General features: G+C 45.1%; 1 protein-coding gene across 6 annotated transcripts in view; it reads left to right on the top strand.

Annotated features, from left to right (window-relative positions):
- KCNMA1 (potassium calcium-activated channel subfamily M alpha 1) overlaps window positions 1–14,809 on the top strand; it is a 763,138-nt gene that overhangs the window by 665,841 nt on the left and 82,488 nt on the right. For all 6 annotated transcript variants that reach the window (XM_082611009.1, XM_082611010.1, XM_082611008.1 and 3 more), the window contains one exon: window positions 1,317–1,410. In XM_082611009.1, coding sequence (XP_082467135.1) covers window positions 1,317–1,410 — 94 coding nt within the window. The remainder of the gene's footprint in view (window positions 1–1,316; window positions 1,411–14,809) is intronic.

The following is a 14,809-nucleotide window of genomic DNA, read 5'->3' as shown; positions in this document are numbered from 1 at the left end:
GCTGAGATGGCATTTCCTCCCCCCACCTGAGCCTTGTACACCTTTAACATATATCAAGCTTCTTTTGATGTTGTCGCTGCTAATATTTCTCTTCTTAGCTTTAAGGTAACTGCATGTTATTTCGAGTTTCAGGGGTGCTTCCTCCCAGTCTGTGTTGCAGTCAACAGTAAGAATCCGAGGATCCTATTTTTCCTTCTTGACATTACAGCTTTAGCCTGTGTTGTGGGGCGTGGGGAGAGGAAGACTAGGATTTTGCTGCTGGTGCCCTTGGGTGACAGGCTGGGTATGCAATCTGCTAATTATCAAGCAGCTCTCTTAAAAAGAAACGTGATACAGGCTAATACATCTCCAAAGCTTATTCGTGGGTGTCTTTGGGCAAAAGCAGTAGAGTGTGCTGTGTTGTTTGTGAGCAGAACTTTGGATCGCTTAGTGATCTCTGTGGTGTAGACCTTCGGGACAACAGCCTGTGGTTTCCAGTCCCCTCTGCTGCCCTCCTTCCCCGCCCCTCCTCAGAGATAGCATTCAGTGGCAACCTCCTCCTCCCTTTGGGCACTCTTCTCCGGCCTGGTTCTGCAGCCTTGCAGCCCCTTCCTCCCATCTTAATGAATTAAGAAAGGATCCCATGCACACAGGCCCTCCCTCTTGGGGGGTGGAGGGACGAGAGCTGAGTTGGGCTGGGATTCTTGAACCAGAACATACCAATGTTCCCAGTCCTGACAGACTGAAACATTGGCTCTTAAGGCCTCAAATCCCTGCCTCCTTCCAAGGCTTTTTCCTCTCTCTGGCATGTAGGAATTAGGACCTGGTTACATTGGTCCGTTTGCAGAAGCAGCCGGCTGGCAGCTCTTATGCTACTGCTTCAAATACAGCTTTATTTCTGATTTTGGTTACAAGAAAACCTATCTGGTTACCCAGCAAAACAAAGTAACCAAAAAGAAATTCTAAGCAGAATGATGGAGTGTTCCTATATATATATATATATATATACGTATATATACATATATATATATACACACACATACATGTATTGGTGTACAGATAGATTATAATTTCTTTTCTCTCTAATGGCAGGGTGTTTTCACGCTGTTATAGTCTGTTTAAATTGCATGTTCAAACGCTGGAGTGTCTAGAGGTGATGCTCTCACCTTTTCTAAGCCGGCCTCTTTGACTAACGCTTTGGTCTTTGGGTCCTAAGAGGTGGCCGTGAATTCCTAGTGAGTGACTGAGCCGTGAGTGTGTGTCCTTTGATATCTTGCCTGTATTGCACAGTCTGCCCTCAAGCTGTTCATAATCTCATGAGCTGCCTGTATTTCCAGTTGAAGATGAGCAGCCGTCAACACTGTCACCCAAAAAAAAGCAGCGCAACGGAGGCATGCGGAACTCACCCAGCTCCTCGCCCAAGCTGATGAGGTAAGGATAGGGGCCCGGGCCACGCGGTGGGTCCACCGGTGGGTCCCCCTCTCGCTCCATCTCCTGTCCTTGCCCCCTCCCCACCTTGCCAGGCCCAGAGGCTCCCCTCCCCAGCAGGCTCACGGCGGAGGAGGGGACGAGATCGTTAGATGGCTTCTTAAAGGCTGAAGTATTTATTCTGTCAGCTTGTCAGCAGTTAATGATAGAGCTGAAAAAATTCTGTCATGAAAAACAGTTTGAAAAGCTGTTTGAAAAATACATAGGCTTTAAAGTCTGAGCTGTCACCAAGTCCTGTCTATGTGTAGTTCCTAAACAGCAGTGGCACTAATGACAGCGGCAACCAATCAGAGGAACCCGTGTGGTTAGTTTGCCTCCAGCAAGTCTCTTTCTGCTGGAGTCCCTCCGAGAGGACTGTTTTCTGTACTTAAGGCCATATGTGAGATGTATCATCACAATCAAAAATGAACCTGAAGATTACCTTCTCTTTATCCTGTCGATTGAAATCAAATTTCTGTTAATTGATTTTGACTGATAAAAAAGTCTAATAATCTGTGGACTTGCCAAAGCAAAGTTCAAAAGTAATCCAGTTCTGCTCAGGCTAAAAGCAATATTAATTATGAAATAGAGCTTGTGTGCACTCTTTTTCTCTCTCTCTCTCTTTCTCTCCTCCCTCCCTCTCTCTCTCCCTTCCTTCCTTCCTTCCTTCCTTCCCTCTCTTCTTTCTGTCTTGACTGCAGCTTCCTCTAGGAAATGGCAAGTGAAGTCAATTTTCAGTAGAATTCTGTTGGATCCTCTCCTTGGACTCTTCATCTTTCATCTTCCTTTTTCTGTCTTCGATTCATCTGCCAATCCCAGTGCTTCTTTCCCCCCATCATCCTAGCTCTCCAGCACCTCAATGAAACAGGAGTGATTTCAGATTTGCACTGCTTTCCCTAAATGGTTCCTGCCACGGAAACACCTGCCATCTTGACGATAATTTCTTCTTTTCATTGACATTGGCTGCTCTCTTCCCTTTGATTATTGATAAAAAAAAAAAATCACAGCGATTTCCTCCTCCTCCTCCCCTTTTCCAAGCATTTGCATCTTCCTGGCTCCCCATGACCACCTTTCTAGGATGGAGAGAGGGCAGTCCGTCTTCATATGGTTGAGGACGCAGGTCCCAGGAGAAGACTTACCCAGCCCCGTGTCCTTTTCCATCACCATCCCCTCTTCCTGTTCAATGTTTCCTTAACAGTTCTCTGCCTTCCCTTCACTCAGTCTTGCTTGGGTGTTGCTGATTTACATGCTTGTTTACGGTTTATGAGGAGGAATAAAATGTGCCAACTGCCAAGCCTCTCCCTTTTCTGATGCTGGTTGTCGTGCTCACCTCCGCTCTGCATTTACTCACCTTTAGGTAATCGCCTCATCTCATGCTAATAGTTTTATCCATTGCAAGTAAAGCCCAGGCGCTTTCTTTTGCCTAAATTTAGAGAAGCAAATAAATAAAGAGAAGTCTGAAAAATCTGAAACCTTTGGAGCCAAATTCCCTGTCCCTGTTTGCTATGTAAAGTATGGCTCATTTCTCTGATCTTGAGTAATAATAATTCTGAGGAGTTACACTGTTTTCATATGCTTCAAAGCTGTGTCAAAGTTTTGCTGCTTAAGGGTACTTCTTTCTTCTGTTGGCTCTTGGGTACCAAGATGACAGGTCTTCTGTATGAGGTGGAAGCTTCTTTAAGTCGTAGCCTTCAGCAAAACATCAAATTACCAAATCCAGGGCAACACACTTCTACACAAATGCCTTTCCTGTATATATATTATACCCTATATATTAAATACTTTAGTGTTACACGCTACATTTTATGTGCGATAGAAAGTGATGGTTTGAGGTAGCCTTGGGGGGACTTTTTTTCCACAAGCAGAAAAAGCTAGTATGTACTGTAACAAGTATGGTTTTTACAGGACTTTGTGCCCGAAGGCCTTTGTAAATAAGTAATGATCAACAGATTGGCTGTGGGCTTTTGAAAAGCATGCCTGTGTCAGTTTGCATGATGGGGGAGAATTTTCAAAGTGGGTCTTGCTTTCATTGCCTGTCGGAGAGGGGCTGAGGAAGGCAGTCCTCCCAGGCTGGAGCTGTCTGCTCCGCGGTACATCAGAATTGCTAAACGGGGGCCAGGCGGTGAGCTGAAACTTGCCAAGCTACAGAACTCGGGTTTCTGGTGTTGGTGCCTTTGGGCTGCTGCTATGGCCGTGACTACTGTCGCCAGGGCACTTTACCCCACCAGCCCACGACGACCTCGATGGCTGCTCAGCTGGAACGGGCTGCCCCATGACAAGTCAGAAAGTCTCAGGCACTCCTCCTTCACCTTGACTTTCTGTGTTGCAGGTACTCTACAGACTCTGTCTGGTGTGGGAGCCAAGACAGGGTGTTGAGCCCTCCCTGTGTTGCCCTTCATTTCCTGGGTAGGAACGAAGAGCCCATGGGCGGTTTGGTTGGGTTTGGTTTGAATCCCTGGCCCTGGCCGTGAGGTTGCCGGGGCTTAGTTTTTCTAGCTCCCTCTTGCTAATTGACAGAAAACAGAGGGGTTCCTGTACCACCTTGAGGTTTCTCTAGGTCCTCCCCTGCAACATCTTCCAACACTCCCTTTCTACTCTACAAAAGATAGGGCTCCCAGGTCCTATTCCCTGTGACCTGAAACATCCATAAAGGAGGCTAATGACTCATTTGAGGTGGGTGTTTCGACATGAGTTTGTGGCTTGCTGCTTGAGCAGAATCAATCATTCTGAATGCGGGCAGGTTTTAGTGGCCTACGGGCAGTGATAGGGACAGTTCCAAGAGAAACCGGAGAGCCCAGAATGGGCTGGGCTGGGCTTTAATTTACCACTGTGGCCTCTGCAAATAAAACAGGCTCCTGCGTGAGGGGTCCTTGCAAGCCATCTGCCAGCAGGAAATGCTACAGGGACTCTGCACTAATGGTCTTTGTCTCCCCTTTGTTCTGGTAGCAGGGTCTACCGTGGTTTTTAAGTGTTGCTTAACTCTCTGCGCAATCATTAGATGAACTGCCTCACTTTGTGTGTCTGGATCCTGAGGCCGTATGTTTTGTAGTTACCCTGACACAGAAAACAACCCTCACAGCCAGACTGAGCAAATGGTGAGCGTCTGTGCTCCAAGTCAGGGGTCTTTGTGTCATGATAGAGACCTTTGGCTTCAAATCCTACAGAGGAGCAGGCTGAGGAGTTAACCGGGGCCCTGTATTCATCTCCCTGTGGGTCTCTTAACAGGGAATTATTTAAGGAGCCTCTCTCCTAGTTTTCCTCTAAAATCGCCAAGCACCTATTGCCCCGTTCTCCCTACTCAGTGGGTTTGTGCCCTGTCAGGAAAGCTCTGTCTTCCTTCATTTGTGAGGCTCTAGAGGGCAGGAACTTTGTCTCTGAATAATTAAGTCAAGGGTTCTTAATTTGGTGGCCTCCCAGACCCCACTGACTCTCTAGTGAAATCTGTCTAGAAAATCTCTCTAGGAAAAAGAAAGTTCACTGGACACCATTTTGACTCCAGTTGAAGGAGATTCTTGGATTCCTAAATCCCGGCCCTAGTTACTATCACATTTGGTTCTTCTCACAACCACCTTCGAGTAGTTACCTTCACAGATGCTTTTTGGCTGCTGAGAATATGTCTTCAGTGGGTAGATGGTAATGGGGGAGATGCCCAGGCTCCCACACTGTGTCCTCAAATGCAACCCGAAAGGTTATGCGTTTTAGCTGCCTGCTTCTATTTCTTTTCTCAGGTTAATTCTTATCTGGGAAATGTTTAGAGAGAGCCTGCTGTACTCAAGATGTTGTGGAAGGTCTTTGAGGGGTGTAAAGTAAGATGGATTACACTCTTCAAGTTACATGGGTTACGTGTCTTCAAAATGCTCACGGTTTGATGTGGGAGACAGACAAGCATATACAGCAAAATGGAATAAGGACAGAGTAGAGACCTACCAGCGTGGGCTGTGGGAGCAGAGGGTGCCCTCATTACCTCTGGTCTGGGAGGCTGAGCCTGGGTTGTGAAAGATGAGGAGAATTCTCGACTAATAGCACTAGCCACCCTTGTCCATTGTTTACTAGGTGCCAGGCATCATTCCAAGAGCATTAGTCCTGTTAATTCCTGGAATCCTAACTACAGCTCCAGAAGGAGGGATTGCTCTCTCGTCCATTTTACAGATAAGGAAATTGAGTCACAGAGATGTAAAGAGTAGTAAATCTAGTAAGTCTTACCTAATTGGGAAGATTTGAACCCAGATGGTTTGGTTTCCAAACCCATATTGTTTACTGCTTCATTCTTCTGCCCGATGAGGGGAATAGGAAAGTGCTCAGGCCATTGCAAGTGGCTTGATGTGGCTGGAGAAAGGCATTCTTAGAGTTGCATAACTGGAGTTGAAAATATGAGCATATTCTGGCACCCAGTCATGAAGGCCTTTCCTGTCATAGGCCAAAACCTTGCTGGTTTTTGAGGAGGCAGTGCCCTAACTTGTGTTTTGGGAGGATCACTGATGAAAGTATAAGGACGGGTTTAGAACCCTCCATCAGGGCCTTCTGGAGAGCCGTGGTACCTCTGGGTACCAAACCATTCAGGGTCTGCTTTAGAATAGTGGACCAGACGTGGGCTAAACAGTCTTCCCAAGAAGGACACACAGCATTCCTGACATAATGACAGTAATGCCTCTTCCCTCAGGTGCTACAGGGGACTTGGTGTAAGATACCATGGCTATGAGGATTTACCCAGGATGTGTCGGGTGGACGCTTTACACAAAGAGGTAGCCCCCAGCCAGGCTAGCGAGGATAACTGACAGCACTAAAAACAGATACTGAATGCTGTGAAAGGAGCTTCATGTCATAAGACCCAGGAAACATTAGATATTTGTTTTCTGAATCAGAGTGGAAATATGATTGGAGTAAAACAGATTATCCTCTTGGGCCCTAACTGATTGTTAAATGAAATAAACTCATCTGCTTGTTAAGTCCCAGCCTCTCCCTTTTGACGCATACCTCTCACGGGGTTTTTTTTATTAGGACTGCCAGCTTGAAAGGTTGTAGTAATAGAAAATGGCAGAGTGGCCTGAGCCCACTCAGAGTTGGGGACAGAATGCCACTCTCCCGATCTCTTTCGCTGGGCAGAATGAAGAAGGAAGGCCAGGACAACTTAGCTAAGTAAATCCACCTCTTAATGCACAAACACATAGCAAATGACAGGCCCTCACGGGACTGCAGAAGAAAGAAATGGTGGGTCTCATCATCCCAAGGCGGTGGATTTGACACAGGTCCCTGGACACATTGCATACACAGTAGAGGCTCATTATCCTGTCCCCTCATTTCAGAAGCATGTTGTCCACTCTCCTCCAGGACTGAAGAACATGTCAGCTCTCCCGGCTTGTCTCCCAGATATCAATAAAGGCAGTAATTTCCTTCTTGCTCTGAGGATGTTGGCTGTCTAGCAAGAGATGACATACTAGGGAGCCACAGTTCTTGATTGTTTACTTGTTGGGCAGAAAAAAAAAATGCAAGTAGAGAGATACAGAAAGTTTGGCCAGAGTGGCCTGAAGGTTTTCTCAAGGTGGCTCCAAGGTTGGCCATCTCGGGGAGATGGGGGTGGAGGGTAGGGGGCAGCCGTGTCTCAGGAGAAACGAGCATTACATAGGACAGTGGAGGCAGCTTTGAAGGGTGAGTTAGGGCAGAATCCCGAAGTCAGGATCCTTGCGACCTAGCAGGAAATAGAATTCACCCAGAAATAAAATTCACCCAAGAAAGAAGCAGATCCATTGAGTCAGAACCATTTATGGTGCTGAAAACCTAAGTATGGGCCCTTTTGAGGAGACCACCTGAGACCCCCTCTGGTCTCCTGTGGCTGCTGCAGCCAGAAACCCATGCATGTGACCTGCGGCTCCTGAACGTTGCCCTGAAGGACTTGGCTACTGCCTGCGACGTTGTCTTCTGTGGAGTGGAAGAAGCGATGGGAAGCAAGGAGGGTGGAAAACTGAATTATAAGCGTTGCACTTGATAAGAAAGAATATTTCATTTGCTTTTCTTTGCTGATTTATTTGCTGATTAGCTCTTGGAGGTAGACGTCAGCAAGAGAGTCATTTGCGTGGCTTCCAGGTTAGGAATTTCTATCAAGTGTTGACACAACCCCTCAAGTTCCAGAGAGTCACAGAGCGAGAGTCAGAGCAGGTGACCTGGGTGCACTTTTGTCACCAGAGCTGCATTCTCCATTTGAATAGCAGGGCCAGGACTACAGTGGGGCGTGTGAGGTGCCTCCTTCCGTTTTGCACCGAGGTCCCTCGATGGCCTCACCCTGATCCCGGCCTCGTTGAATAGAACCATAGCCTTCCAGTCCGTATGTTGCAACTAGTTGCTAACTTTGGTAGGATTGCCTCAAACCACAAAGCCTCTCCATTTGGGCAAAACTTTACAGCAGTGATCCGCAAATTTCAGCATGTGTCAGAATCATCTGGAGCACCTTGTTGAAAGAGCTTGATTCAGTAGGTCTGGGCTGGGCTGGAGAACTGCGTTTCTCTCAAGTTCCCAGGTGATGCTGAGGCAGCTGGTGTGGGGTCATGCTTCGAGAACCACCACTTACAGGAATCAGAGCAGTGGGAGGAGCTTCATGTGATGGGGACCCTTCTCACAGAAATGTTCAGCCCTGGCACTGGAGCACTAAACATTTGTTAAGAACAGCTGTGTTGACCACCTTGTACATCAGACATGAGTCCTGTCTGCTGATCAGTTACAGCAGCTGGCTTCAGGCACATTCCAGGCAGCCTGACTGGTTAGAGACATACTACAGAGTCTCCCTTCCTTCTGATCACGATGCCCTAATTTCAAGTACTGTGCCTGTAAAGCGGAAAAACAGCGCAAGAGCCTGGATTGTTCCTCAAACAAATTGTTACAAGATGTCAAAGGCAAAGGGGCTCTCACTGGACACTTTTTCTGGTCTGCATAGAGGGTCTGGGGAGTTTCTGTTGAATGATTTGAGATATTCAGAGATCAGAGATCATTCATCAGCTTCTCTTGGTAGTTGGTTGTTTACTGGGTCCTCTGCTGGGTTCTGGAAATGTGTGGAAGAGTAAAATAGGACTTCCCTGCCCTGAAGAAGATCACCAACTGATGGATAAGACAGTTGTGCAAATTATTATCTCTGAAAGAGCATCTTACTTCTGTTAAGAGCTCCCGGGAGGGGAAAGCCACGTCTGTCTCTGAGGTTATGGAGGAGGACAGCACAGGAGGAATATTTGAAGCAAACCGGGAGGCTTCAGAAGTGTTCTGGTACCCTTACTATGGTGCCTGACATAACAGATACTCAGTAAAATCAGTCATTGCCACTGGGGTTAAAAGCCTGCAGAGGCATGAGAAATTGCCCAATTTTATCAAGCCTCCCGTTTCCCAGGGAGACTTCTGCAGAGTTGGCCTCAATCTAGATGGGACGCTTGTAATAATAGGAAAGGCCTTATCATGTGATGAGAAATGAGGTCCTGAAAATCAAGCAAGGGAAAGGATGCAATTTTAAAACCATTTGGTAACTTTCCTCTTTCATACCTTTTGTTTGTCGGTTTGGTTTGGTTTGGTTACTTGTACTTTAATGTAAATTTCTGAAGTCCAGCATTGAACCCATTGCCACACAAAAAAATTCGAATTTTCCTCCAAGGGGAACTGTGCTCTTTAAAATATAATGCTACCTTCTTCACAGCAGGTTTGCTAGAAAAGAGAATTGTGGTTTTGCTTTAGGCTGTTGTCTTCAAGGCAAGCTTTTTGTGTGTCTGCTGTAGCTGGGCATTTAGTTCACTTCCTGAGATTAATTGAGGGCAAGCAGCATTCCTTGCTCTGCAAACCCTCAAAACAATGATCTTTTATTCTTTTTTTGAAGCGAGGTATGCTTAATATCTAGCTGCGGACTTTGGAGGTATGAGCTGAGATTCAAGAAGCATAGCTATGAAAAATTTAACTCACTGGAGCTCCTCGGTTGTTATAAAAATGTGGGTAATTCCTAAATGGAGTCTTCAGATATTGGGACAAGACAAAAACTCACCCAGCCTTAGTTGATTATTGAGGCTCTCCTTAGCACATTGTCCTGACAGGGGCTCATGGGGAAATTTTCTACTGATAATTCACACCAGCTGTGCATTTCATAAATGCCCGCCATGCTGCTTTTCTTTTTTGCAACGTAGAGGGCACTGTGGCTTGGGGCGCTGCAGTGGGGAATGAGCACGATCCAGCTGCCTCCTGCAAGTGGGAGGGGGTGAGATGGGGGCCACGCTGCACTGGCTTCCAGTTAAGAAGACCTCTCTGGGCAAAGCAGTTCTGTTCCCACTGTCTTCTCCACATGACTTATCCACTCTGTTTCCCATCTGTACCAGTGGGTGATAATAACAGAAATTACCTGTAAGTGTCATTGTGATGAGTAAATCACGAAATGTAGGTAGAGGTTTTAGCACAGCAACATTTATAAGAGCTCAACCCATGATGGCTAGTCACCTTAGTAGCAACAGTGGTAGTAGTAGCCTAGTAGTCACAGTAATAGTAGGAGAACCCACACCTTTATCATTGAACCACTTTCTGCTTCCTGTCTCCTTTCACCATCGCAACAGCTACAAATATATAAGTGAGTTCTAAGCAAAGTATAAAGAATGATAATAATACCAGTAGTTAACCGTTATTGAGGGCATGCTGTGTGTCAAGTTCTGTGCTAAGTGCATGCCATGTCTTTACTCAGGCAACCCTCAAATTGAATCCATTAACTAATGATGATGTTTAACATTCCCATTTTACAGATAAAGAAACTGAGGCAAGGCACAACGTAGCAAGTAGCAAATGAACCAAAACCTGATGAAAGACATTTTGGCTCTGGAGCCAGTATACTTAATCACTAAAGAAATAGGTGGTTTTCTGCCCTCAGTGGTATCCACTTCCAAACACTCCCTTGGCGGGGGGGTGGGGGGTGGGGTGGGTCAACTCTCTTGGTTCCACTGAACAAATTAACTGGCTAGTGTCCGGGTTTCTTGTTTTCTTTGGTTGGACTGTCATAAGTATTGATCCTCAAATGCAAGTTAAAGACTGGGGAGAAGTTTCCTTCCAGATAGAGCAGATCCAATTGTGTATGTATGTGACCCAAACTCTTTCATGAAGATACTGTGTCTTTCTGGTATGTTTCCACGTATTCCTAAACTGATGGCAGGATGCTTTTCTCCTTTAAATGAACAGCTGAGCCCTAAGGTGCAAGAAAGACAGCCAGGGTCATCAGTGCAGTGACATCTGGTACACTGTGCCCATTTTTCTTTAAGGTGCACTATTGTATTAATTTGCTCAGGCTGCCATAACAAAGTACTACAGACTGAATGTCTTAAACAACAGAAATTTATTTTCTCACGGTTCTGGAGGTTGGAATTCCAAGATCAAGTTGTTGGCAGGGTTGGTTCCTTCTGAGGCCTCGAAGGAAGGATCTGTTTCAGGCCTCTTTCCTTGGCTGGTAGATGGCCATCTTCTGCCCATGACGTCACATCATCTTCCCTCTGTACATGTTTGTGCCCAAATTTCCCCTTCTCGGGGCTTCCCTGCTGGTGCAGTGGTTGAGAGTCTGCCTGCCAATGCCGGGGACACGGGTTTGTGCCCCAGTCCGGGAGGATCCCACATGACGCGGCGCGGCTGGGCCCGTGAGCCATGGCCGCTGAGCCTGCGTGTCCAGAGCCTGTGCTCCGCAACGGGAGAGGCCGCAACAGTAAGAGGCCCGCGTACCGCAAAAAAAAAAAAAAAAAATTTCCTCTTCTTATAAAGACGACAGTCATATTGGATTAGGGCCTACCCTAGTGACCTCATTTTAACTGAATTACCTCTTTAAAAACCATATCTCAAAATACAGTTACAGTCTGAGATACTAGGAGTTAGGACTACAGCATACAAATTTTATGGGGGCGGGGATACGATTCAGGCCATAACAACTACACAGCAGATACACTTCACCTCATAGTTTTACCCTAAAATAAGGCTTGTACGTTGGCTAAGTGGTAAGTGACAAATGAGCCTTGAATCAATTATGGTCCATTTTGGGGGAGGTGGGATTACTTTCTGAGTTGAGGAAATATATAAAATAGTTAAGACGTGAAAGGCAATATCTAGTATTGGGCCTCGGTTCCAGGTAAATCTTTAAGGAGTTGTCCGAGAGCCCATGAAAGTGATTCTCTTTGTCGTTTTGTAAACTGATAATGTTGGGATGCTTTGTTCAGGGAGGTTTCTGATGGTCCTCCTTTCCTCCCCCAACCAAAGCACTATTGGTTGTTGTGCTCAGTGGCAAATGCTTGGGCTTTCTCCTATTAATATAAAGTCCAAGTTAGAAGGAGAATTTCCTGTAGACGAGTAGCCTAAGCCAGCCTTTGGCACTTACGTTGCTACAGGAACAGACACATGGCAAAGAAATGTATCCTGTCTGGCCCAAAGTAGCTAGTGACTCTCATGTTGCTGAAATCAATCACATTCCAAGCTTCCTCCCAGACGTCTAGTGAATCTAGTTAATGAGGATCAGTTCTAGTAATCAGTCTTCAATGCTTCTTATCTCCCATCTTTGCTCCCAAAACAACTTTTCTATGCTTACTCCATGTCCTCCAGCCTTTTGATACCCAACAGTGGTTCAGTATTTCCAAAATCCTTTCAGTCAGCGCTCATTCACTGAGAGAAGAGTGCTTAAAGGTCATCTAGGCTCACCCAACATTTATAATGAAATTTATAATGAAATCCCCCTCTATATTCGCAGCTCCTCAGGAATGTCTCAAATGATGAGAAATCCACTGCCTTGGGAAACAACCCATGTCATTTTTAAAATACCTTCCATTTGTATAACATTCTTCCTTTCTGGAAACTTGAGTTTGGCTCTATCTAAATCCCTAGTCTGAGCTCCATTGGTCATACTCAATCAGTCGAATCCATCTCTTCCACTTGACTGCCATCGCACATCTGAGGGCAGCTCAGGTCTTCTGTACCTCAGCTCAGGCAATACGACATCTCCAACCATGGTTTTGGGTGCCTTTCTTTGGCTCTTTTCTTTTGGGTCTCAATCCTCTGAATGACTCCTAGTGGATCATGCCTATAATATGCTGAGATTTCTCCTTACCTTTCAGGGCTCAGATTAAAAGTTATCTTCTTTGCAAAGCCTTTCTTGATGTTACTCAAATACCAGGCAATTGACAGCTTTCCTGGTGTTCTCAGACCACCTTGTACATTCACTTTGCTATAGCACTTAGCACAGTGTATCACAACCGTTGATGGACATTTTCTCTCTCGCTCGCTGTATTATAACTCTCTCTTTGACTAGGGACTGTACCTTCAACATTGCGGTATCCTCCATTCCCGGCACAGAAGAGGGGATTCCTGTTTATTGATTGCTTTGCTGATTCAAGAAACCAAAGTTCAAATTTCAGGTACTATGGCTGATCAGAAATGGAAATATCTTTGTTCAGGGAGGTTTTTGACGGTCTTCGGATCAGCCCCTTTTAGTAACATCCTGGATGACTTATATTTAAATGATCCGGGGTAGGCTGAGAGGCTTGCAGGAAGTACAGAGTGCAGCGTGGCTTACCACTGAGACTTCCCTGATGCTTCTAGATGTTCCAGTGCAAATCCTGGCTTACAGCCCTAGTGTCAAATGATACCTGGTGTACCCAAATCTCTACCCTAGTTAATGAGGCTTGACATTAAAAAGCTGTCTTTTTTTCTTTTCTCTGAGGGACAATTGATCATCAGGCTCGTTTATTTACTTTCTTTTTTCAGTAGGAAACATTTTTTTAATAGATCTTTATTGGAGTATAATTGCTTCACAATACTGTGTTGGTTTCTGTTGTACACCAAAGTGAATCAGCCATACGCATACATATGTCCCCATATCCCCTCCCTCTTGAGCCTCCTTCCCACCCTCCCTATTCCTCCCCTCTAGGTCATCACAAAGCACCGAGCTGATCTCTCTGTGCTATGCTGCTGCTTCCCACTAGCTATCTATTTTACATTCTGTAGTGTATATATGTCGATGCTACTCTCACTTCGCCCCAGCTTCCCCCTCCCACCCTGTGTCCTCAAGTCCATTCTCTATGTCTACATCTTTATTCCTGCCCTGCAACTAGGTTCATCAGCACCATTTTTTTTTTTTAGATTCCATATATATATGTTAGCATACAGTATTTGTTTTTCTCTTTTTGACTTACTTCGCTCTGTATGACAGATTCTAGGTCCATCCACCTCACTACAAATAACTCAATTTCATTTCTTTTTATGGCTGAGTAATATTCCATTGTATATATGTGCCACATCTTCTTTATCCATTCATCCGATGATGGACACTTAGGTTGGTTCCATGTCCTGGCTATTGTAAATAGTGCTGCAGTGAACATTGGGGTGCATGTCTCTTTTTGAATTATGGTTTTCTCAGGGTATATGCCCAGTAGTGGGATTGCTGGGTCATATGGTAGTTCTGTTTTTAGTTTTTTAAGGAACCTCCATAATGTTTTCCATAGTGGTTGTGTCAATTTACATTCCCACCAACAGTGCAGGAGGGTTCCCTTTTCACCACACCCTTTCCAGCATTTATTGTTTCTAGACTGTTTGATAATGGCCATTCTGACCGGCATGAAGTGATACCTCATTATAGTTTTGATTTGCATTTCTCTAATAATTAGTGTTGTTGAGCATCTTTTCATGTGCCTCTTGGCCATCTGTATGTCTTCCTTGGTGAAATGTCTATTTAGGTCTTCTGCCCACTTTTTAATTGGATTGTTTGTTTTTTTGATGTTGAGCTCCATGAACTGTTTGTATATTTTGGAGATTAATCCTTTGTTGTTTCATTTGCAAAATTTTCTTACATTCTGAGGGTTGTCTTTTTGTCTTCTTTATGGTTTCCTTTGCTGTGCAAAAGCTTTTAAGTTTCATTAGGTCCCAGTTGTTTATTTTTGTTTTTATTTCCATTTCTCTAGGAGGTGGGTCAAAAAGGATCTTGCTGTGATTTATGTCATAGAGTGTTCTGCCTGTGCTTTCCTCTGAGTGTTTTATAGTGTCTGGCATTACATTTAGGTCTTTAATCCATTTTGAGTTTATTTTTGTGTATGGTGTTAGGGAGTGTTCTAATTTCATTCTTTTACATGTACCTGTCCAGTTTTCCCAACACCACTTATTGAAGAGGCTGTCTTTTCTCCATTTATGTTCTTGCCTCCTTTGTTGTAAATTAGGTGACCATATGTGCATGGATTTATCTCTGGGCATTCTACTCTGTACCACTGATCTATATTTCTGTTTTTGTGCCAGTACCATACTGTCTTGATTACTGTAGCTTTGTGGTATAGTTCAAACTTGAGGAGCCTGATTCCTCCAACTCCGTTTTTCTTTCCCAAGATTGCTTTGCCTGCTCGAG

This window comes from Mesoplodon mirus, assembly GCF_964341445.2.
Source record: "Mesoplodon mirus genome assembly, chromosome: 2".
In the NCBI taxonomy this organism is placed as follows: domain Eukaryota; kingdom Metazoa; phylum Chordata; class Mammalia; order Artiodactyla; family Ziphiidae; genus Mesoplodon; species Mesoplodon mirus.
The sequence above is the reverse complement of the archived record's forward strand: the minus strand, read 5'-3'. Positions and strand labels throughout refer to the sequence as shown.